The following is a 17,792-nucleotide window of genomic DNA, read 5'->3' as shown; positions in this document are numbered from 1 at the left end:
TCCCTAATGGTCCAGTGATTGGGACTCCACGCTTCCACTGCAGGGGGCACAGGTTCGATCCCTGGTTGAGGAAATAAGATCCTGCAAGCCACATATCATGGCCAAAAAGGAAAAAAAAAGAAAGAAAAAGGAAAAGAAAACAAAAAAAGAAAAATTAAATATTTCTTTGTTGTTTGAACAGATCAAGAAAATATTTAATTCATGGATGGTTGCTTTGCTCATTTAATAGTGAGTTATTTATCAACAGCACAAAAACTAGTTTTGGCAATTAAAAACATGTAATCCACAAACATTTTACATCTGATATGCTTATAGTCTCAATTTATGACATTTCGTATCCCTCTTAATAAAAACAGCCAAATCAAGAAGCACAATAAAAACTAGCATCACAAGTTTAATGTATTTTAAAACATAGAAATATATTTAAACAACATATTTAAAGAATAATATAATAGACTTTCGTTTCTTATTCTTATAATGGTATACCATTAATTCAAAAATATATTACTTAATGTACCCCAAATAGAGTTATTATCAAATTTACTTTAAGATAAACTGTATTTTAAAACTACATTGCAATATTCCTGAATCACGAACAAATCCATAACATTTTAAAGCTATTTCTGATACAAATTTTACTTAAAAAGTCCAAAAGGGTGATTAATAAATGGTGCTTTATGAATATTTTAGATGGACTGTAAATAATCCTAGCCGTGGAGCCCACATAAATAGCAAGTTTTCCACTAAATGTCATTCTTCCAAAAGTCAGTGGGTTAAAGACAAGCCTTAAAAGGCAGAGAGAGAAAAGGGAGAGAAAATAAATTAATTTCCGAGGGAAGAACACACATGCACATACACACAACAGAACCTTCCCATTTGGAATTATTTGTGCTTGGAGGAAGGTTTACAAAATCCCCCTCGAAAATAAGGTTTTCAATGAGCTCATTCTCCAAGATATGCAAAATGGATTTCAGCTGTTCTTTCAAAATGGCAATTCTGTCAAAGCCATTCTGGGATTTGGGGTAATTTCCTCCAGTTGAGTTTCAGTGCTTTTACCCTAAATAAAATTCCTTGCATCCCATCAATCAGCACACTCAGTTATAAAATAGAGCTACAGAAAATGGCTCTGTAGGCCTCTTTGCTCGGGTATATTTTATGCATGCAGGGACTCTTGTCTGTGGGGAGGGTAGGGGAGCACATGTAAATGTTTCTTTATTTTGGACTGTTTTTAAATCTGAAAAAATGTCTGCAGCAGTAGTGTTCTAGATAATAGGCAGACATGATTTATTTGAGGTAAGAAGGTTGTACTATGCTTTTTTAGTGTTAACTTGGAAAGTTATGGACACAGGCTCAAGTCTGTCTCCACAGAATTCCTGAAGCTTTGAGCTCTTTGAAAAATTTACAACCCATGAGCCAAGAAGGAACGCTTTCCTACAGTTACACCAATTCTGTTCAAACAAATAGTTATGACAATTATGTGCAACCTTTCAGCTTCTGTGTTCTGCCTCCCATTTATTTATTCAAATCCAGTTCAACATTTCACTTTATCTAACGAAGCAGAAACTCTCAAAGAAAAATTGTGTTCCTCCAAGAATTTTTGTTTGGGGTGGTTATTTTGTTAAGTTTTATTTCTAAATAAATATCCTATCAGAGTTTTCATTGGCACAGCCTAACCAAATGCATTCAGTTTCCTTCAACAATACTTAACAGTCAAAGGAGTTCTGCCTAATTTCAGAAAATTATGTAAAAAGTGTAATACTTTAAAAAATGTTGAAATGGAATTGGACTCAGCATATCCTATTGAAAGTTAGACTGTGTGATCTATTGCATACTGCAGTGACCTATAAAATACATTTTATTGAAAAGGCATCCACAAAGGAGAATATATACCTTTAAATAAATAAAAGTGACTATATACATGATATTGTACATAGGTTAGAGAGATGAAATGAGCCAGACTAATTTTATGAAATTCCCCTTTTATCTGAAAGGATACTTTTTATTGTAGTCATAAACCTTAACACAGATCTTTTTCTTATTACCATTATTATCTAATATTAGTGGCAGCCACACGAACGCACTACCATATTTCTGTATTTTTTCAAAATGACATTGGAGCTGTCATCAAAGTACAACACAGAGATGGCGTTTAATTTGGTTGGCGCGCAGCAAGGCTTTGGTACGTGGTCAGGAAACATCAGATGAACCTGGGGGGGAAAAACATTTTGTTCTTTAAGAATTAAGATAGACATTTTGTCTGCAGCTTGAAAGTAATATTCTTGTTTTATCACTGACTATCAGCACCCCCTTAAGCTACCTCTCTTTCTTCTGTTTATGTTCCATGGCAGGGTGGGGTAGGGCTGGTAGTGAAGGGTGTATTCTTAAGTATTAACACCTAGACTCGACCCACCAGTTCTAATTACATGTTGGCGCTTTAAAAAATATTCTACCAAGGAAGGAAAACTCTCTCTATGGAATATTCAGTGGAAATTTTCCTGGAGGAAAGAACATGGCAACTAGCACTGGGTTGCTTTTGGTTAAAATGACCACTTCTATTTACTTCATGAGAAATACAGAAGTTCTAAATGCAAAATCAATGAAGCCATACCACTGCACTGTAGAAAGATGTGGATCTAAGAATTATTTTTGAAAGGATAACTAAACAGTAAATCAATAACTTTGTTTGACAATAAAATTAAAAGCTGTGCCAACTCTTCATTTTCCATGATAAATGAAGCATACAAATCACAGCAAAATAAACTCCAGGTAAAATCCAATACTTGCTTTAAAACAATGATTTCAACTATTCTCCCCATAAGTTCTTATCAGATTGGCCAGAGTGTAACATCCTTTGACTTGCTTTCTCCCCTAGACAAGTGCCAAAAAGCAGGCTAAGCTAAAGCAGAGGCAAGGAGCCTAGATATTTTAAAAATTAAATATCCATCTTCCCCACCAAAGCCTGAAAAGGCAGCTGTACATGGACAATGAAATGCTTAAGTAAAGGGTTTGTTCTCACTTTGATCAGACTGGCAGGTTTGCCTCTGATGTTCAATAATCAAGGAAGGAGCCAGAACACTGTACCCCATTTCCCACCCACCCCTGCTGCCCCCGGCCCTTCCTCCAGAGGAGTTGATGGGAAGTCCCACTGCAGAGTCCTTAGGGATCTACAAAGAGAAAATACAGCTCTTAGAATCTTGGCTGCACAACCTCCTGACTGAAATGATATAGGAGCCCTGCCTATGGACAGACACAGCAGGAAAATGAGGTGATCGGACACGGATGTGAAATTTCCTAAGACCTCACAAAACTGCAAGCTGGATGGTTTCTCCCAATTTCAGATGCAGCCTGCAGCCCTCCTCGGCTTTAACGTCCTCAACTCTCACACCAGTGATGGATAACCCCCTGCTTCAAGGACCGCCTCACCAAGCCATCACTCTGAAAAAATGGGATTGTTCTTCAATCATTTCTCAAACAGTTGTCACAAACCTGCTCTCCTTTAACAACAAACACGTCTGTCTTCTTGTTTCATGTCCTTCATAGGACAAACACAGAGAGTGTACAATGCCGGGGCGGGGTGGGGGGGAACCCACCAAACTTCCCACATCCCTTAAAGTTCTGGGATGACTTTATGCTCCACATCCCAGGACAGTGATCCAGACCAGGGTCCTGTTCCAAGTCTGTGTCAGTGTTTTAAAAAATGTTTGTTTTTAGACGCTGCCTTCTAGACTACAGTCCTAAAAGCTGACAGTATATAATTATATATTTTTTAAAAAAGAAAAAAAGAGAGAGATGGGGGGTATTTGACAAAGAGTTTTTTCCATACTTAAGCATTGTATAGCCTGAGGGAACTTGGATGCATATCTAAGGAAACACAGGAAGCTCTCTAAGTCATTGACAGTACAAAGAGCTTAACTGCTGGGAAATTAAGTGGCATTTCTCTATAGGCTAATAGTGGCTGTTCTGTCGTGACTAGACAGAAAGACAGTGACCAGGCCTCTTCCTTTCAGGTGTGAGACAGCAGCGCTCCTCTCTCTGCGATTGTTTTCAGATGACTCACGTTTCAGAATGTGAATTCTCATACAGAAGAATAGAAGGCTGGACTCCACAGACATTCTTTTCCTGGAGGAAATTTGAATACAATATACCCTTCCTTGTACCACATACCTGCTCCAGTAATGATATTCTATATCAAGAAGTGCTTATATTTATAGATAGCAAAGATGAAGGAATATGAGAATTTAAAATAGCCCCAGGAATTTACTCTATATTTTGCATATGGCAACCTTATTGGTCAAGAATCAATAAAAAGAAGAATATTTCTATGGCACTGGCAACATCAAAGCAAGCATGAGCGAGCCTGCTGGTTGGAATTTAGACTCTGGTTCTTCACTTTAGACAGTGAAATAAGAGCCATAGCAAACTAAGGTTTTCTTTAAATCAATATAAATGTTGTTATCAAGAAGGAAATAAGAGTTTCTCCCTAGACATATGGGTTTTCTGGGTATGATATATCAAAGAAATCTAGGGTGGAAAAATCGGTGTTGGGGAAGGATAAACATGAGCAAATGTTTTCCATTCATTATTAAAAAGCAACCTGATAATTTTATGTGATTGTATTCTGAAATAAATGCATATCTTCAAACTTGGGCAAAAAAAGAATATTTATAAATGACTACCTTTAAAAATATATATTTGTTTTATCTCTCTATTTCCTCTCTAATCCAAGGTTTTGACAATATCTATGCTTTACTTGCCATAGATATGTATCTTTGGTGTCTAGCTATCTTGCAGTACCTCTGAGGTCAGAAAGATGCCAGCAAAGCATCAAGTCAAATGATTTAATCTGTCAATGTATACATACAGTTCTTTATTCATAAGGAAACTGGGATGTTATTTCCATCAGCTTTAAATTGTAAATTAAGTGTGAAAAAAGGTAATCTTCTGAAGAGTTAACTCCTCACAAATTCTAATAGTTACTATCTCTGTTGGTCATAAACAAGCCTCACCCACAAAGACAGATGTTCTTCTAATAGCTCCTGCTCTCCTACTACCATCCACCAAGTGACTCTACTCCCATCCCATCATTGTCTTGATTCTAAAATAATGTGTTCCCTTCCTTCTGTCCTAATAACTTTTAGTTGAAATGCTCCTATGAACCCAAACTTTAATGTGGGATCACATCATGTAGGCTATGCATCTTCTAGAAGCCTCTCCCTAGTCTTCCAGAGGCTGACCTCCCCTCACCCCACATATCAAGTCACACACAGTAAGGCAGGCACATCAGACTCTCAAGGGGTTTCATGAGCTCATTAGATACAGTATGACCATTTAGAGATGATGAAATAAACATTTCATTATCTTTTTCACAAAAATAAGCCTAGATTATTAGAGATTAAGTCACTGTTATATTCCTAAGTGTGGAAGGGACAAAAGGAAGGCTAATTTCCACCTTAAAGATTATAAAGAAAAAAAAGTATCAAAAAATAGAAACCAATCTTCTACTTATACTCTATAATACATTGAAGAGCTTCCATAATACCAAAGTACGTTATAGAACATTCTTAAATGATGAGAGAAAAAACCCTCAGATGAAATTCAGTACAACTGTCATTCAATGCTTTTGCAATGACTGCTAATGAATTGTTAGGTTAGAAACAGCGCCTGTGTGGTTAGTCATATTGTCTAATGAAAAAATCAGTACACAATGACCACTTTATGTGATTACTCCAATTTTCCTCACTGAATCCTTCCCCATTCTGGAATCAGAATTATTCTTTAGGCCAGCCTAAATTTCCTGACTATATCGACAATTGTTACTTTGGCACAATTGTTACTTTAGGAGTTTGAGAAGAGAAGAAAATGCAGTTCTAACTATAAATGGATGCTTTCCTTTGAAATAACTTTATAGGAAGTTTGCATAATAAACCACTTTCCATCCTGCAAAAAGAAAGCATACCAGAGTCTGAACTATGGCATGGTTGGTGGCATTCATATGGGCATTGAGTGGAAAAGAACATTCTCCATCACAATAAAATGCAGCATATCCTTCTGGTGCTATAATCCAGTCCTAAAATGCACAAGAAGAGAAGAAGAAATAATATCACCAAAATAAAAACACAGAAAATCAATTCTTAAAGAATACTCAAATATAATTAATATAATATAATATAATCTGGATTGGTTTCTCTTCTTGGTCCAACAATTACTGTAATAGGACAGCCTCCCCCAAGCCCTTAATTTATGGTTAAGTTAAAGTTTACAACAAAAGTATAAATATTTTCACAAGAAATTGTCCTCTGTAATTTCTCCCAAGAGGTCACTATGTAAGATATTCATAGCCTGTATTAACCCATGTATTCATGAATAAAGCCTTAATCATGAAATAGCATTCTAAATATTGTTTAAACAGGAAATGATGAACTCTGGAAAGTTCAAGTGAACCAGAAAGGAAAAGAAGAATAAACTTAATTGAGATCATTCTCATTACTTCTTACTAACTCATTCCTGCTTTAGAAGCTTGACAAGCTCCTAAAGCTGTAAGATTTGTGCCTTGTCCTATTTTTCTTTCCATTCATGTGTTAACTTTATAGTCTCTTTAAAAGAAATGAATTGGAGAAAATTCCTGAGCACTGTATGTGAAAAATTTTAGGAAGCTAAAAAGTTGGCACTTATAATGGTGGCCCTGATTTTTTTTCCAGAGACGTAAAACTTGTCACCGATGTAAAATTATTGAACAATTCATGTAAATTTAAAAATGCTTACTTGTTAATATTATTTCTCAGTATAATAGCTCATATTCTGAGGATCCAATGTAATGGAATAATGTAATCTAGGCAATCCAATTTAAACTATTTCAACACAGAGCCATTAAAAATTATTTTGGTTAAATCCTCCTTCCCACCCTGTTTGTGAAGCAGATGTAAAAGAAAGCAATAAGATTTTTAAGTACAAGAAAAAAATTTTTTTCTGTAGATCTACCTTATGACAGAGACATAGTCAAGGATTCTATTTCTTATACCAATAGTTTGGGACCATAGGAGGCAAATGGAAATTGCTTGAGTTAATCTGAAAAATGGTATTAAAATGAAAACTTGGGGATATTTAAACAACAGGGGGTTTTTTTTCACTCTCTAAGTGTGCATTTCTTCTTCAGCGTAATTTTTTTTTAACCATAAACTCTGTTATGTTTCAATGGTGAAAGGATAATGGAGAAATAAAAATGATGTGGATAATCTATATACTGAATAGTCACGTCGAAAATAATTGGTTACTGTATAGGAAAAATTCCTGACAAAGATTCTGAGTAATTCAGGATTGATAATAAAGCAAAAAAGAAGCAGCCATGTTGGCTGACCATTCTTACCTGCCATCCCAGATCCCGGAAGCTCACGTAGAGTTCATGCTTCTTACAGGCTTGTTTTTGTTCACTTGTGTTATAGTCTGAAGATAAAAATCAGATTTTCAACAAACGGCAGTCTATCAGGTATACTAATATTTCTTTTGTGAGTTCACTGATAAAATCAAAAGGAGGCTGTATTTGAAGTCGTGAAACATGAGTTTGAATCTCAAAGTGAAAGCCACTTACTAGCCACGTGAACTTCAAGCAAGTCACTAGCCTTGAATGTTTCCTTCTGTAAAATGCAGACAACACCATGTACCTTGAGAAGTTCTAACAAGGATCAGGTTGTATCCTTTGTGTTGTGATGGTGAACAGCCTGACACCTGGCACTCAATGAATGCTTTCATTAATTCACTCAAACTACAGTGGTGCTTACTATATTCATGTATATTAAATATTCAAACAACACTTCTTTTATTCTTCCATGAGACAAACACTGGGAGAGGACCAACTGGGATGCTACAGAGTTGATTTTATCTTAATAAATATCTCAAACTCAGGATACCCGAAGTGGAGCTTCTGATTGCCTCCCCCCTCACCCCCAAACTAGTTCCACCTATAGAGGACAGATAGCAACTTCCCAGGCAAAAGAAACAAACACAAAAACTGGAGTCAAAACGTACTCATTTTATTTCTCACCTCCACATCCAATCTGTCAGGAAATCCTTACACATTTCACCTCCAAATACATCCAAAATTCACCCACCCTCACCACCTCCATGATGGGTTCTGGTCCAAACCAGCACCATCTCTCTCCTGAATTACTGCCACATCCTCACTGCTATTCTTCCTGCTCTGCCCTGCCCCAACCCACCCCCATATCAAAGCAGCCAAGAGTCAGCTCAATTATGCCACGCTCCAGCAAAATGTCCCACCGCGGTTCCCTTATCAGGCCATGACGTCTCCTTGTTGTTTTGCACACAGGTCCGCTTTCTCCCACCTTGGGGTCTTCACTCTCATCCCACCCCCCTTCCCTGCAATGCTCTTCCCCTGGATATCTACTTATCTAAGTCTCAAAGCTTCTTCAGTTCTTTGCTTAAGCATCACCTTGTCAACAAGGCCTTCACTGACTACCCTATTTCAGATCCCAACTCCCACTCCGATATTTCTCTCCCGCCTTGCTCTGATTTTTTTTTATCCATTTTGCTGATCATCTCTTAATATGCTACGCCATTTACTTATTTATCATGTACTTTGGTTCTTGCCTGTTTCTTCCCTCTAGAATGTCAGCTCCCCAAGGGTAAAAATCTTGTCTGGTCCCATTTGGTGCTCTGATATACCCCAAATCTCAGGAACAGTGCCTGGCACACAGTAAGTACTCAATAAATATTTGAGGAATCAAAGAATGAATTCCTCAGAATATTCCAGAAATGACTTGTAGCAAAGAAAATACATGATTTCCAGGACTTATTTTGGAATATAATCTGAAAAACCCATAACCTTTGATAACTGATTAAAGGAATTAAGAATAGAGAATCCCCAATCACGTCTGGAATAAAGTAAAACACTGCAGAAACACAAAAAATCTCTCTATATTATTGTCTCTGGGGTTTATTCATAATTTATATAAATAATATTCAAAAAGCTAACCCATTTTAATTATTTCTAACACAAATAAATGAAAGAGGAAAAAATTTAGGGTGATGGGAGCCACAAAATAATTTATTTTCAAAGAAAACAGCTAATGTTTTCATCTAGGAATAAATGCTACTTTCACTCTGACAGTTGTCTCTGGTAAATCAATGTAGCAGTTCACTGTGAAGAGCAGCCTGTCTTAAGGTGTCACCTTCCAGTTTAATTATCCTCAACCTCTAAGAAAATGTAGGCACATCAAAGATCCAAGGGGCCTGTCTTAACGGGCCCTGTCGTCTGCCTTTCACAGTGACTTCAACTAATTATTTATTTAATGTGAGTCTAGAAAATAAGATGATGATTAAATTTGAACACAGAGACTCTTTTACTTCTAGATCAGAGTTATTCCTGTGTGCAATTACCTTCATTAAAACAAATTAAATATATAGATAATGACAGGAAATGGAGAAAAGGGAATTTATTTGAAACTTAGCATTCTTCTTCTTTGGGTAAACTTTTCTCCTAATTGAAATAGCAAATGGAATTAAGTTTGTCCAGGCAATAAACAAGGGTACTGTAATAATAAGTATAATACCATGAAATGGATAAGTTTGAACCCTGCATCATTTTTAGGGAAAAGGAATAACTAATTCTAATATTAGTTTGACTGCATAAACTTCTTATTTTTTTTAAATTTATTTTTGGCTGTGTTGGGTCTTCATTTCTGTGCGAGGGCTTTCTCTAGTTGTGGCAAGCGGGTGCCACTCTTCATTGAGGTGCACGGGCCTCTCACTATCGCAGCCTCTCTTGTTGCGGAGCACAGGCTCCAGATGCGCAGGCTCAGTAGTTGTGGCTCACAGGCCTAGTTGCTCCGTGGCATGTGGGATCTTCCCAGACCAGGGCTCGAACCCGTGTCCCCTGCATTAGCAGGCAGATTCTCAACCACTGTGCCACCAGGGAAGCCATGCATAAACTTCTTGATATTTAGAATTTTTTAAAAATAAAGTCAGCTATGCATTAGACCAGGGACCAGCAAACGTTTACTCAAAAAGGACAGATAGTATATATTTCAGGCTACAAGTTTCCCCCTCTCAGTGACTCAACTCTGCCCCAGTAGCATGAAAGCAGCCGTAGATAGTATGTGAATGGATGGATATGGCTATATTGCAATAAAATTTTGCTATGGAGCCTAAAATTTCAATTTCATATAATTTCTGAGTGAAACAAAGTATTATTCTATTTCGAGTATTTTTCACACATCTAAAAATGTAAAAACCATTGTTAGCAATTGGGCGGTACAAAAACAGGCGATGGCTGGATTGGACTCTTAGGCCTTACTTTGCCGAACCCTGCATCAGACAGTCATGGGAATATTTATTCATTTATCCTTGTCTTAATGAAAGGCATGGAATGTGAATAAAGACCTTATAGCCAATAACACATTCAAGTATATCTGAAAAGCCATAAACTATGTCTAAGGTTATTTGAATTCCATGTTTATAAAAAAAGAAAGAAAGTCAAACTCAAAAGTCAAAATAGATCTGTTTCATCTATGCAGCTTTTCATGCAGGCTCAGTGATGTATATAATGTAACATCACATAAAGGTAACGAGCAATAAATTTATAACAGAATCTTGTTCCAAGAGTCTGATTTCATAGAGCATTAGGACCATATGCTTAGTCTGTCAGAAATAAAAATGAATGGATACTGAGTAAATGTTGTACCCAAACCAGCAAAGTCTGCAGTTAGGTTTACTAAATGGTTGGCAGAATAAACTGTGGGAGGAAAGGCAAAGAAATTAAATTTATATCTTTAGAAAATAGTGATTGGCAGCCCTTCAAATATGAAAATGAGATGGACATGATGCTGCTGTTGACAAACCTGCGTAGAAATGAAGAGTCGCACCAGAAACTACTAAACGTTCTGGAGCCACAGCCAACACTAGAAAAGTATGCTAGCATTCCTCAACCACAAGGCAGGTATCGCAGACACGTGTTTCCCTCTTAATGGTAATAATATTGGGAAACCAGTTCCAAAATATTGAAAATATTGTTAAATACTTTATGCCAATTTGTTTATGATCAATTTCTGGAAACAATGCAAATTTATTTATATCTTTACAAGCTATATTTTTTTCTTCCACTTTTATTGAGATGTAATTGACATACAGCACCGTACAACTTTAAGGTATACAGCATAATGGTTTGACTCACATACATCATGAAGTGATGATCACAGTAAGTTTAGTGAGCAGTCATCATCTCACACAGATACAAAATCAAAGAAATAGAAAATTGTTTTCCTTGTGATGAGAACGCTTAGGATTTACTCGCCTAACAACTTTTGTATATAACATACAGCAGTGTTAATCATATTCATCATGCTGTATATTACATCCCTAGAACTTATTTATCTTATAAATGGGAGCTTGTACTTTTTGATTACTTTCATCCAGTTCCCCCTCATCCCCCAATAATGCAAATTTAATCTTTGTCTTAGTTTGATTTTTCTTGAATTTTGATTATTTTGTCATAGAAAAAAAATTAAATACATGATTTAAAAAAATCCTGAGGGCTTCCCTGGTGGCGCAGTGGTTGAGAGTCCGCCTGCCGATGCAGGGGACATGGGTTTGTGCCCCGGTCCGGAAAGATCCCACATGCTGCAGAGCTGCTGGGCCCGTGAGCCATGACCACTGAGCCTGTGCGTCCAGAGCCTGTGCTCCGCAACGGGAGAGGCCACAACAGTGAGAGGCCCGCGTACTGCAAAAAACAAAACAACAACAACAAAAAAAAAAACCCCAAAAACCCAAAAAATATCCTGTGATCTACATAGGGTTAGGGCTTCAATGGTCTGTCCAGTAGTCCCTGAAGAAACAACCTAATAAAGAAACACATGCTAACCTAGCTATGAAGGGCACAAAAGAAATAAGTCCAAAAAACTCCATATACCAGTATGGGTTTCTTTTTTCTTTAAAATCTAGCATTAGTGTCTTTAAGGAATAAAATGTAGGTGAATCTGTAAAAGAGAAGAAAAAAATCCAAAATAGAATTTAACATTTAAATACATCAACAGCTTAAGCCAAATATGATGAGATACTGTGTTTCAAAGCAAAGGAGATGTCAACATTCTCTTACTTAATTCCTAGAGGGAGATAACAGACGGACGTCAGCACCCACAGCTTCAGGATGTTCATTAATTCATAGAAAATGAAAATGACAAATGAATGAAGGTATCAGAGGTAAAATAGCAGGAATGGTGTTACCGTAGACTGTTCAATACTGTAAATTTTGATATGGCCTTGGGGGTAGATAAACCCCAAGCAAATAGCAATCCCCCCCAAAGATGAGGGATTTCAAATGCCACTGCTACTCTCGCTTAATCTCCATCTCCCACATCCAGTGAATGACTCGCCCAAATTTACGTATGACCCAGTAGGAATTACTGTTATTTATTTATGTAGGGATAATTGTGTTTGTCTATGTATGAGTGTGTGACACAGAACAGGCACCACAACATAATAACTGTCTGGTGTGTTTGCTTAACTCTGCTTAGCAAAGCCTCTGTGGATGATGCAACAAACATTCTCACCTTAGAGCTCGTTGACATAAAAACCCATCCACAAACGTGAGTCTCCGAATGCCTACCAGACATCTATGTGTGAAAGTTTCCCAGAGGCCGCCGACTCACTATTTTTGTTTCTGACCTCATACTCCTTACATTCCTTCTACTTGGTTAACAGGATAACCAGTCATCTAGTGGCCCAAGACAGAAAATTGAGTACGTTTCTCGATTTTCTTTCTTTTACCCTCCTACCCTGCATTAAATCCATCCCCAACCCCCTTTAACCAACACACCTCTAGCCTAGTTAACCTAGCAGAAGTGCTTTGCACTCTTGGTCACCTCACACTACCCGGACATCCTCTTTGGGAATTTGGTCCTAGGATAACCCTTCATCCCTGTCTCCTCCTTCCTCTCTGACCTTAAGTCTTTTGCCTAGTTTATGGAATTCCTTTTTCTCCTTTGTCTATACTAAAGTGCTGATGTTCCCACTGGGGGCTCCATCCTTGACGTTTCTCTCTTACCCTGGTTTCCATGGCAGTGTCAAGTCCTGTGCTTCATCTAACCATTGGGGCTCATAGCTGCGTCTTTTTCCTACACCTTTCACTTACTCTTGACACGCCCATTTCTGGAGTGCTGCCAGCTCCATTCCACATATTTTGGTTTCTACTTCCTCTCTCTCCAATCTATAATCTTCACTGTTTGGGGTATGGGACTAGACTTTTAATCATATTTTCACGTTCAGTTTTACCCCTTGGCATCTCATCCATTATTTTGATGCCAAATTGAACTTTTTAAAATGTGTTTCTGATTGTGAGACTCCTTTTTTTCCAACTGCCTGCACAGAAGCATCATAGTTCCTGACCATCACACACCTACACGTTATGACTTGGTCCCTGCATGACTTTCTATCTGACATCACACTGCTCTCGCACAAGAACCTGCACACCCGACAATTGGACACTGGTACGTGGTTCTATAACTGTGCACATAAGTCTGAAATAGCTTCACCCACCCCTCCATTTCTGGAAAATGTCTATTCTTTCTCATGAGTCACACACTATCCTTACTTCTCCCACACTACCTTGTACCTACTCTAGTGGAATTATCTCCTGATTAGTACTAGCGGGCATGTCTTTCCCATTGTCTGTGGGAGCGCTTTTTAAGAAGCAAAATTCTTATGCTACCCATCTTTCATGAGCATATAGTTAATACTTGCTTGTCACATTGTGGGTGCTTATTTAACACTGAATAAATATTTTACAATGAACCATGCCCGGATAAATTATCTCTCTAGAATTCTCTCTAGATAGAAATTTGACAATAAGTGACCAGGGGTATGGGTACTGATTAGACAAAGAGGATTTCTAGTCTTCTCTGATGTAAAAGTCTGAACTTTTTAGGTACCAGTTCTGAAAAACCAAACCTTAATTTGACAAATAATAATGATAATGCCTAAACCTGAATGAGTACGTACCGCTGTTCTCCATTCTTTACACACATTAGATAACTAATTTAATCCTCACAATTCATGTAATTTTACCTTATGAGGCAGGTATTAGCATTTCCACTTCACAGATGAAGAAACAGACACAGAGAGACGTGACATGTCTCCGAGATTACACAACTAGGAAGTAGTGGACAGGGTTAAATGACAGAATGATAGACAGATAAATGTACAGATGGATAGATAGATGAAAAACATCTATCAGACTAGATCTAGGAACCAAAACAATTGTCGTCTGAGAAGGGATTTTCAAAATTTTGCATATTCAGGGCACAGATACCAGCTTTTAGTGTTAATTACTGGAAAAACCATGTAGATTAATACCATTCTCACACATGCAGCTTTGCAGGATTTTCACTGCAGCATTGATTTTGAAAGCTCCAATTTAAAAACAACCAAAATTTCTTTTTAAGAGTGACGTGATTAAATAAACTCTGATACAAGCGTTACTGAATATATTGTAGCAGTTAAAAAAAAAATGAAGTCACCATTTTGAAAGGTGGCTGAAATATGTTGTTTAAAAACACATAAGACCAACTATATGACAACAAGAGTGAATCCTAAGGTAAACTATAGACGTTGGGTGATTGCGATGTCTCAGTGTAGGTTCATCTTTGGAAAGAAACGCACCATCCTGGTGAGTGATGTTGATAATGGGGGAGGTATGCATGTGTGGAGGCAGCGAGTACATGGGAAATCTCTGTACCTTCCTCTCAATCTTCTTGTGAACCTAAAACTGCTCTTAAAAAGTATGTAAAAATAGGAACCCTCCTGCACTGTTGGTGAGAATGTAAATTGGTGCAGCCACTATGGAGAACAGTATGGAGGTTCCTTAAAAATCTAAAAGTAGAACTACCATATGACCGTGCAATCCCACTCCTCAGCATATATCAGGAGAAAACTATAATTTGAAAAGATACATGCACCCCTATGTTCATAGCAGCACGGTTTACAATAGCCAAGACATGGAAGCAACCTAAATGTCCATTGACAGATGAATGGATAAAAAAAGATGTGGTAAATATATACAATGGAATATTATTCAGCCATAAGAAAGGAAATAATTCCATTTGCAGCAATATGGATGGACCTTCAGATTATCATACTAAATGAAGTAAGTCAGATAGAGAAAGACAAATATTATGTGATATCACTTATATGTGGAATCTAATAAAAATGATACAACTTATGTACAAAACAAAAATAGACTCACAGACGTAGAAAACAAACTTATGGTTACCAGAGAGGATGGGGGGAGGACAGATAAATTAGGAGTTTGAGATTAAAATATACACACTACTATATATAAAATAGATAAGCAATAAGGACGTACTGTATAGCACAGGGAACTATATTCAATATCTTGTAATAACCTACAGTGGAAAAGAATCTGAAAAAGAATATATATGTGTGTGTGCATATATATACATATGTATATACACACACACATATAGAACATAACAAAATATATTCTCCAAAAGTGATGTATATACGGAGGAAAAGATTTGGAAGTACATGTATCAAGTTGATACTTGTGTATCAGTATAACCTATCTCAAAAGAATTAGGTGTAGGTGATCAGAGGAGAATTTTAGCTTTATTGAAGACTTGATTATTTTTAAATAATGAAAATGTATATTAATTATATAATATAAAACAGTCTAAACAAATAATCCCAATTAATTTTTCCTTCTGGTTTTAATATTTTTGTCCAAGAGGCATGATTTTACACTGTATCCATTAGGCAAGAGATAGTGCCTGTCAAAGAGTTGGGAGTTGCAGAGTGTCCCCATTTTATTTATTTATTTATTTATTTATTTATTTATTGGCTGCACCATGCACGCAGCATGAGGGATCCTAGCTCCCCAACCAGGGATCGAACCCTTGCCCCTGCAGTGGAAGCGCGGAGTCTTAACCACTGGACAGCCAGCAAAGCCCCAGAGTGTCCCCATTTTAATGCCTCTTTGAAAGACTTCTTAAGAAATCACCATGGTTCCAGGCAGGGCACCAATGATTGGATTCACCTTCAAAGATCCCTAGTACCAAGCTTGCAATAAGCACCTTTTCAAGCAGTTCTGCAGTGAATCAGGACTTGCCATGTGCCCTGTAAACTCTTAATGTTCTATTTTTTTCGGCACTGATATAGTGCTCAAAACAGCATCTTGCTTTTGGTAGGTTCTTTAAAATCTTATCAACTTGGTGCCTTTCCATCTTAAAGGGTGGCTCCCTTAACATTTAGCTAATGCCTACATTTTCTTACCCCCAAACCCAAGTTCAAATGAAAATCAACTGTGCTGGCTCATCGTGAAACAAGCAACATCTTTCACAAAGTGTCTGCTCAACTTTCTTGCCAAAAACCTGAAGAGGACCAAAGAGGGAGGATTTCTGCAGAAAATCTGGGAGCAGTGGTTCTGTGCATAGGCACCTGAAAAAGGAACTTAGTTTTTCCCATACAGGCAACACGTTAAGGTCTTCAACGTGTGTTTGTGAAGTTGCTATTTTGTGTTAGACCCTGTTCTAGGCTCTCCACAAAGAAGAAAGAAGAAAGAAATGAGGTAAAGGCAGCAAGAATGACCTGGGTTCTCCTGCACTGTTGGAGACTTTTAACATTTGAGGATATGCTTTGCAAAAAAAAAAAAATGCAACCAAGCAAACTTCTAATACGACTCTCTCCCTTCTTCCTCCTGGCCCCGTTCTTAGTTATGGAGTCTTCACACAGTATTTTATTGTAAAAGCCTAGTAGTATTACAGCATTTACTATTTATATTTGGATAATTTTAAAATTTCACTGGCATTTCAAGTCTCCTAAGTATCAAATTTTATGTTTATATTAACCCCCTGTCTTTCAGGCCAAATCCTATGAGACTTTTTCCCGTCTGCTTGATTACTAACTATTGAAAGGTTAAGTCTCATACACACAAACCAGCTACTTTCTTTCTTCTTATTATCAAAATAGGAGCATGTTCCAAAACCATCTACTGCATATTTCACAGAAATGGGTGCCAATGACACACCTTTTAAAAAGAAAATATTGGTCTATATTAGAATAATTTTGTACTCTGAATGGTGTTAGGAAACTGATGAAAAGTTACGTGATTTCTGTGCCATGTGTTTTATTCATCTCTAGTTATAGAAGCACATTTGTTATTTGTGGTCAGGAAGGGAAGATAAATAGAGTTCACCAATAGGGAGAAGGATTCGGATGATTTCAGTTGCTGGAACGCCTCTGCCAGAGTCATTATAAGCTCTAATAATACGTAGGCAACTTATCCTTTTTCCTTTGTAATTTCCTCAAAAATTATTTACTAGTCTATTCAAGATTTAACAAATCTTTTTCTTAATGCAGTCTGCTACATTAAATTAAAAACATTTCAACCCATTTCAGAACCATTCTACATGGAAAGAAAAATATACAACTTTGACAGGCTAGTATTTACAAGGAAGAAAAGGTCTTAGAAAGTTATTTTTCTCCATCTTTCATATTAAGCCATTACAATGTTTGCCAAACTAAATATCTTGTGAAGATTTTTATAAAATAGCCTTGTAATAAGGCACTAATATCACGTTTTACTTTCAAGTGAAAGAGACAGTTAAACTTACTTGATGGAAAATTATTTTAAAACATGGCTTTCTGCGTAGCATGTAATTCAGTATGATGCAATTCCATATAGAACTCTTCCCTCTGCTTCTGTGGCTAGATGCACAAAACAGACTTCTTTCTAACACGATTCTCCTGTACCTGCACTCTAGGAGGGT

General features: G+C 37.1%; 1 protein-coding gene across 4 annotated transcripts in view; it reads right to left on the bottom strand.

The window, feature by feature from the left end:
- Positions 1–208: 208 nt before the first annotated feature.
- Positions 209–17,792, bottom strand: part of BMP5 (bone morphogenetic protein 5) — a 118,194-nt gene continuing 100,610 nt past the window's right edge. Inside the window, exons 5-7 of one of the 4 annotated variants that reach the window (XM_027126779.1) lie at positions 7,364–7,440; positions 5,957–6,067; positions 209–2,207 (exon numbers count right to left, since the gene is read on the bottom strand). In XM_027126779.1, coding sequence (XP_026982580.1) covers positions 2,058–2,207; positions 5,957–6,067; positions 7,364–7,440 — 338 coding nt within the window. In that variant the 3' untranslated portion in view covers positions 209–2,057. The remainder of the gene's footprint in view (positions 2,208–5,956; positions 6,068–7,363; positions 7,441–17,792) is intronic. The other 3 variants (XM_027126778.1, XM_027126780.1, XM_027126781.1) reach the window with 3 other exon arrangements.

Source organism: Aethalodelphis obliquidens, unplaced genomic scaffold (genome assembly GCF_003676395.1).
Source record: "Aethalodelphis obliquidens isolate GAN/ISIS:26980383/991018 unplaced genomic scaffold, ASM367639v1 scaffold31, whole genome shotgun sequence".
NCBI classification, from domain to species: domain Eukaryota; kingdom Metazoa; phylum Chordata; class Mammalia; order Artiodactyla; family Delphinidae; genus Aethalodelphis; species Aethalodelphis obliquidens.
Note: the sequence above shows the minus strand (reverse complement) of the source record. Positions and strands in the feature narration are given on the sequence as shown.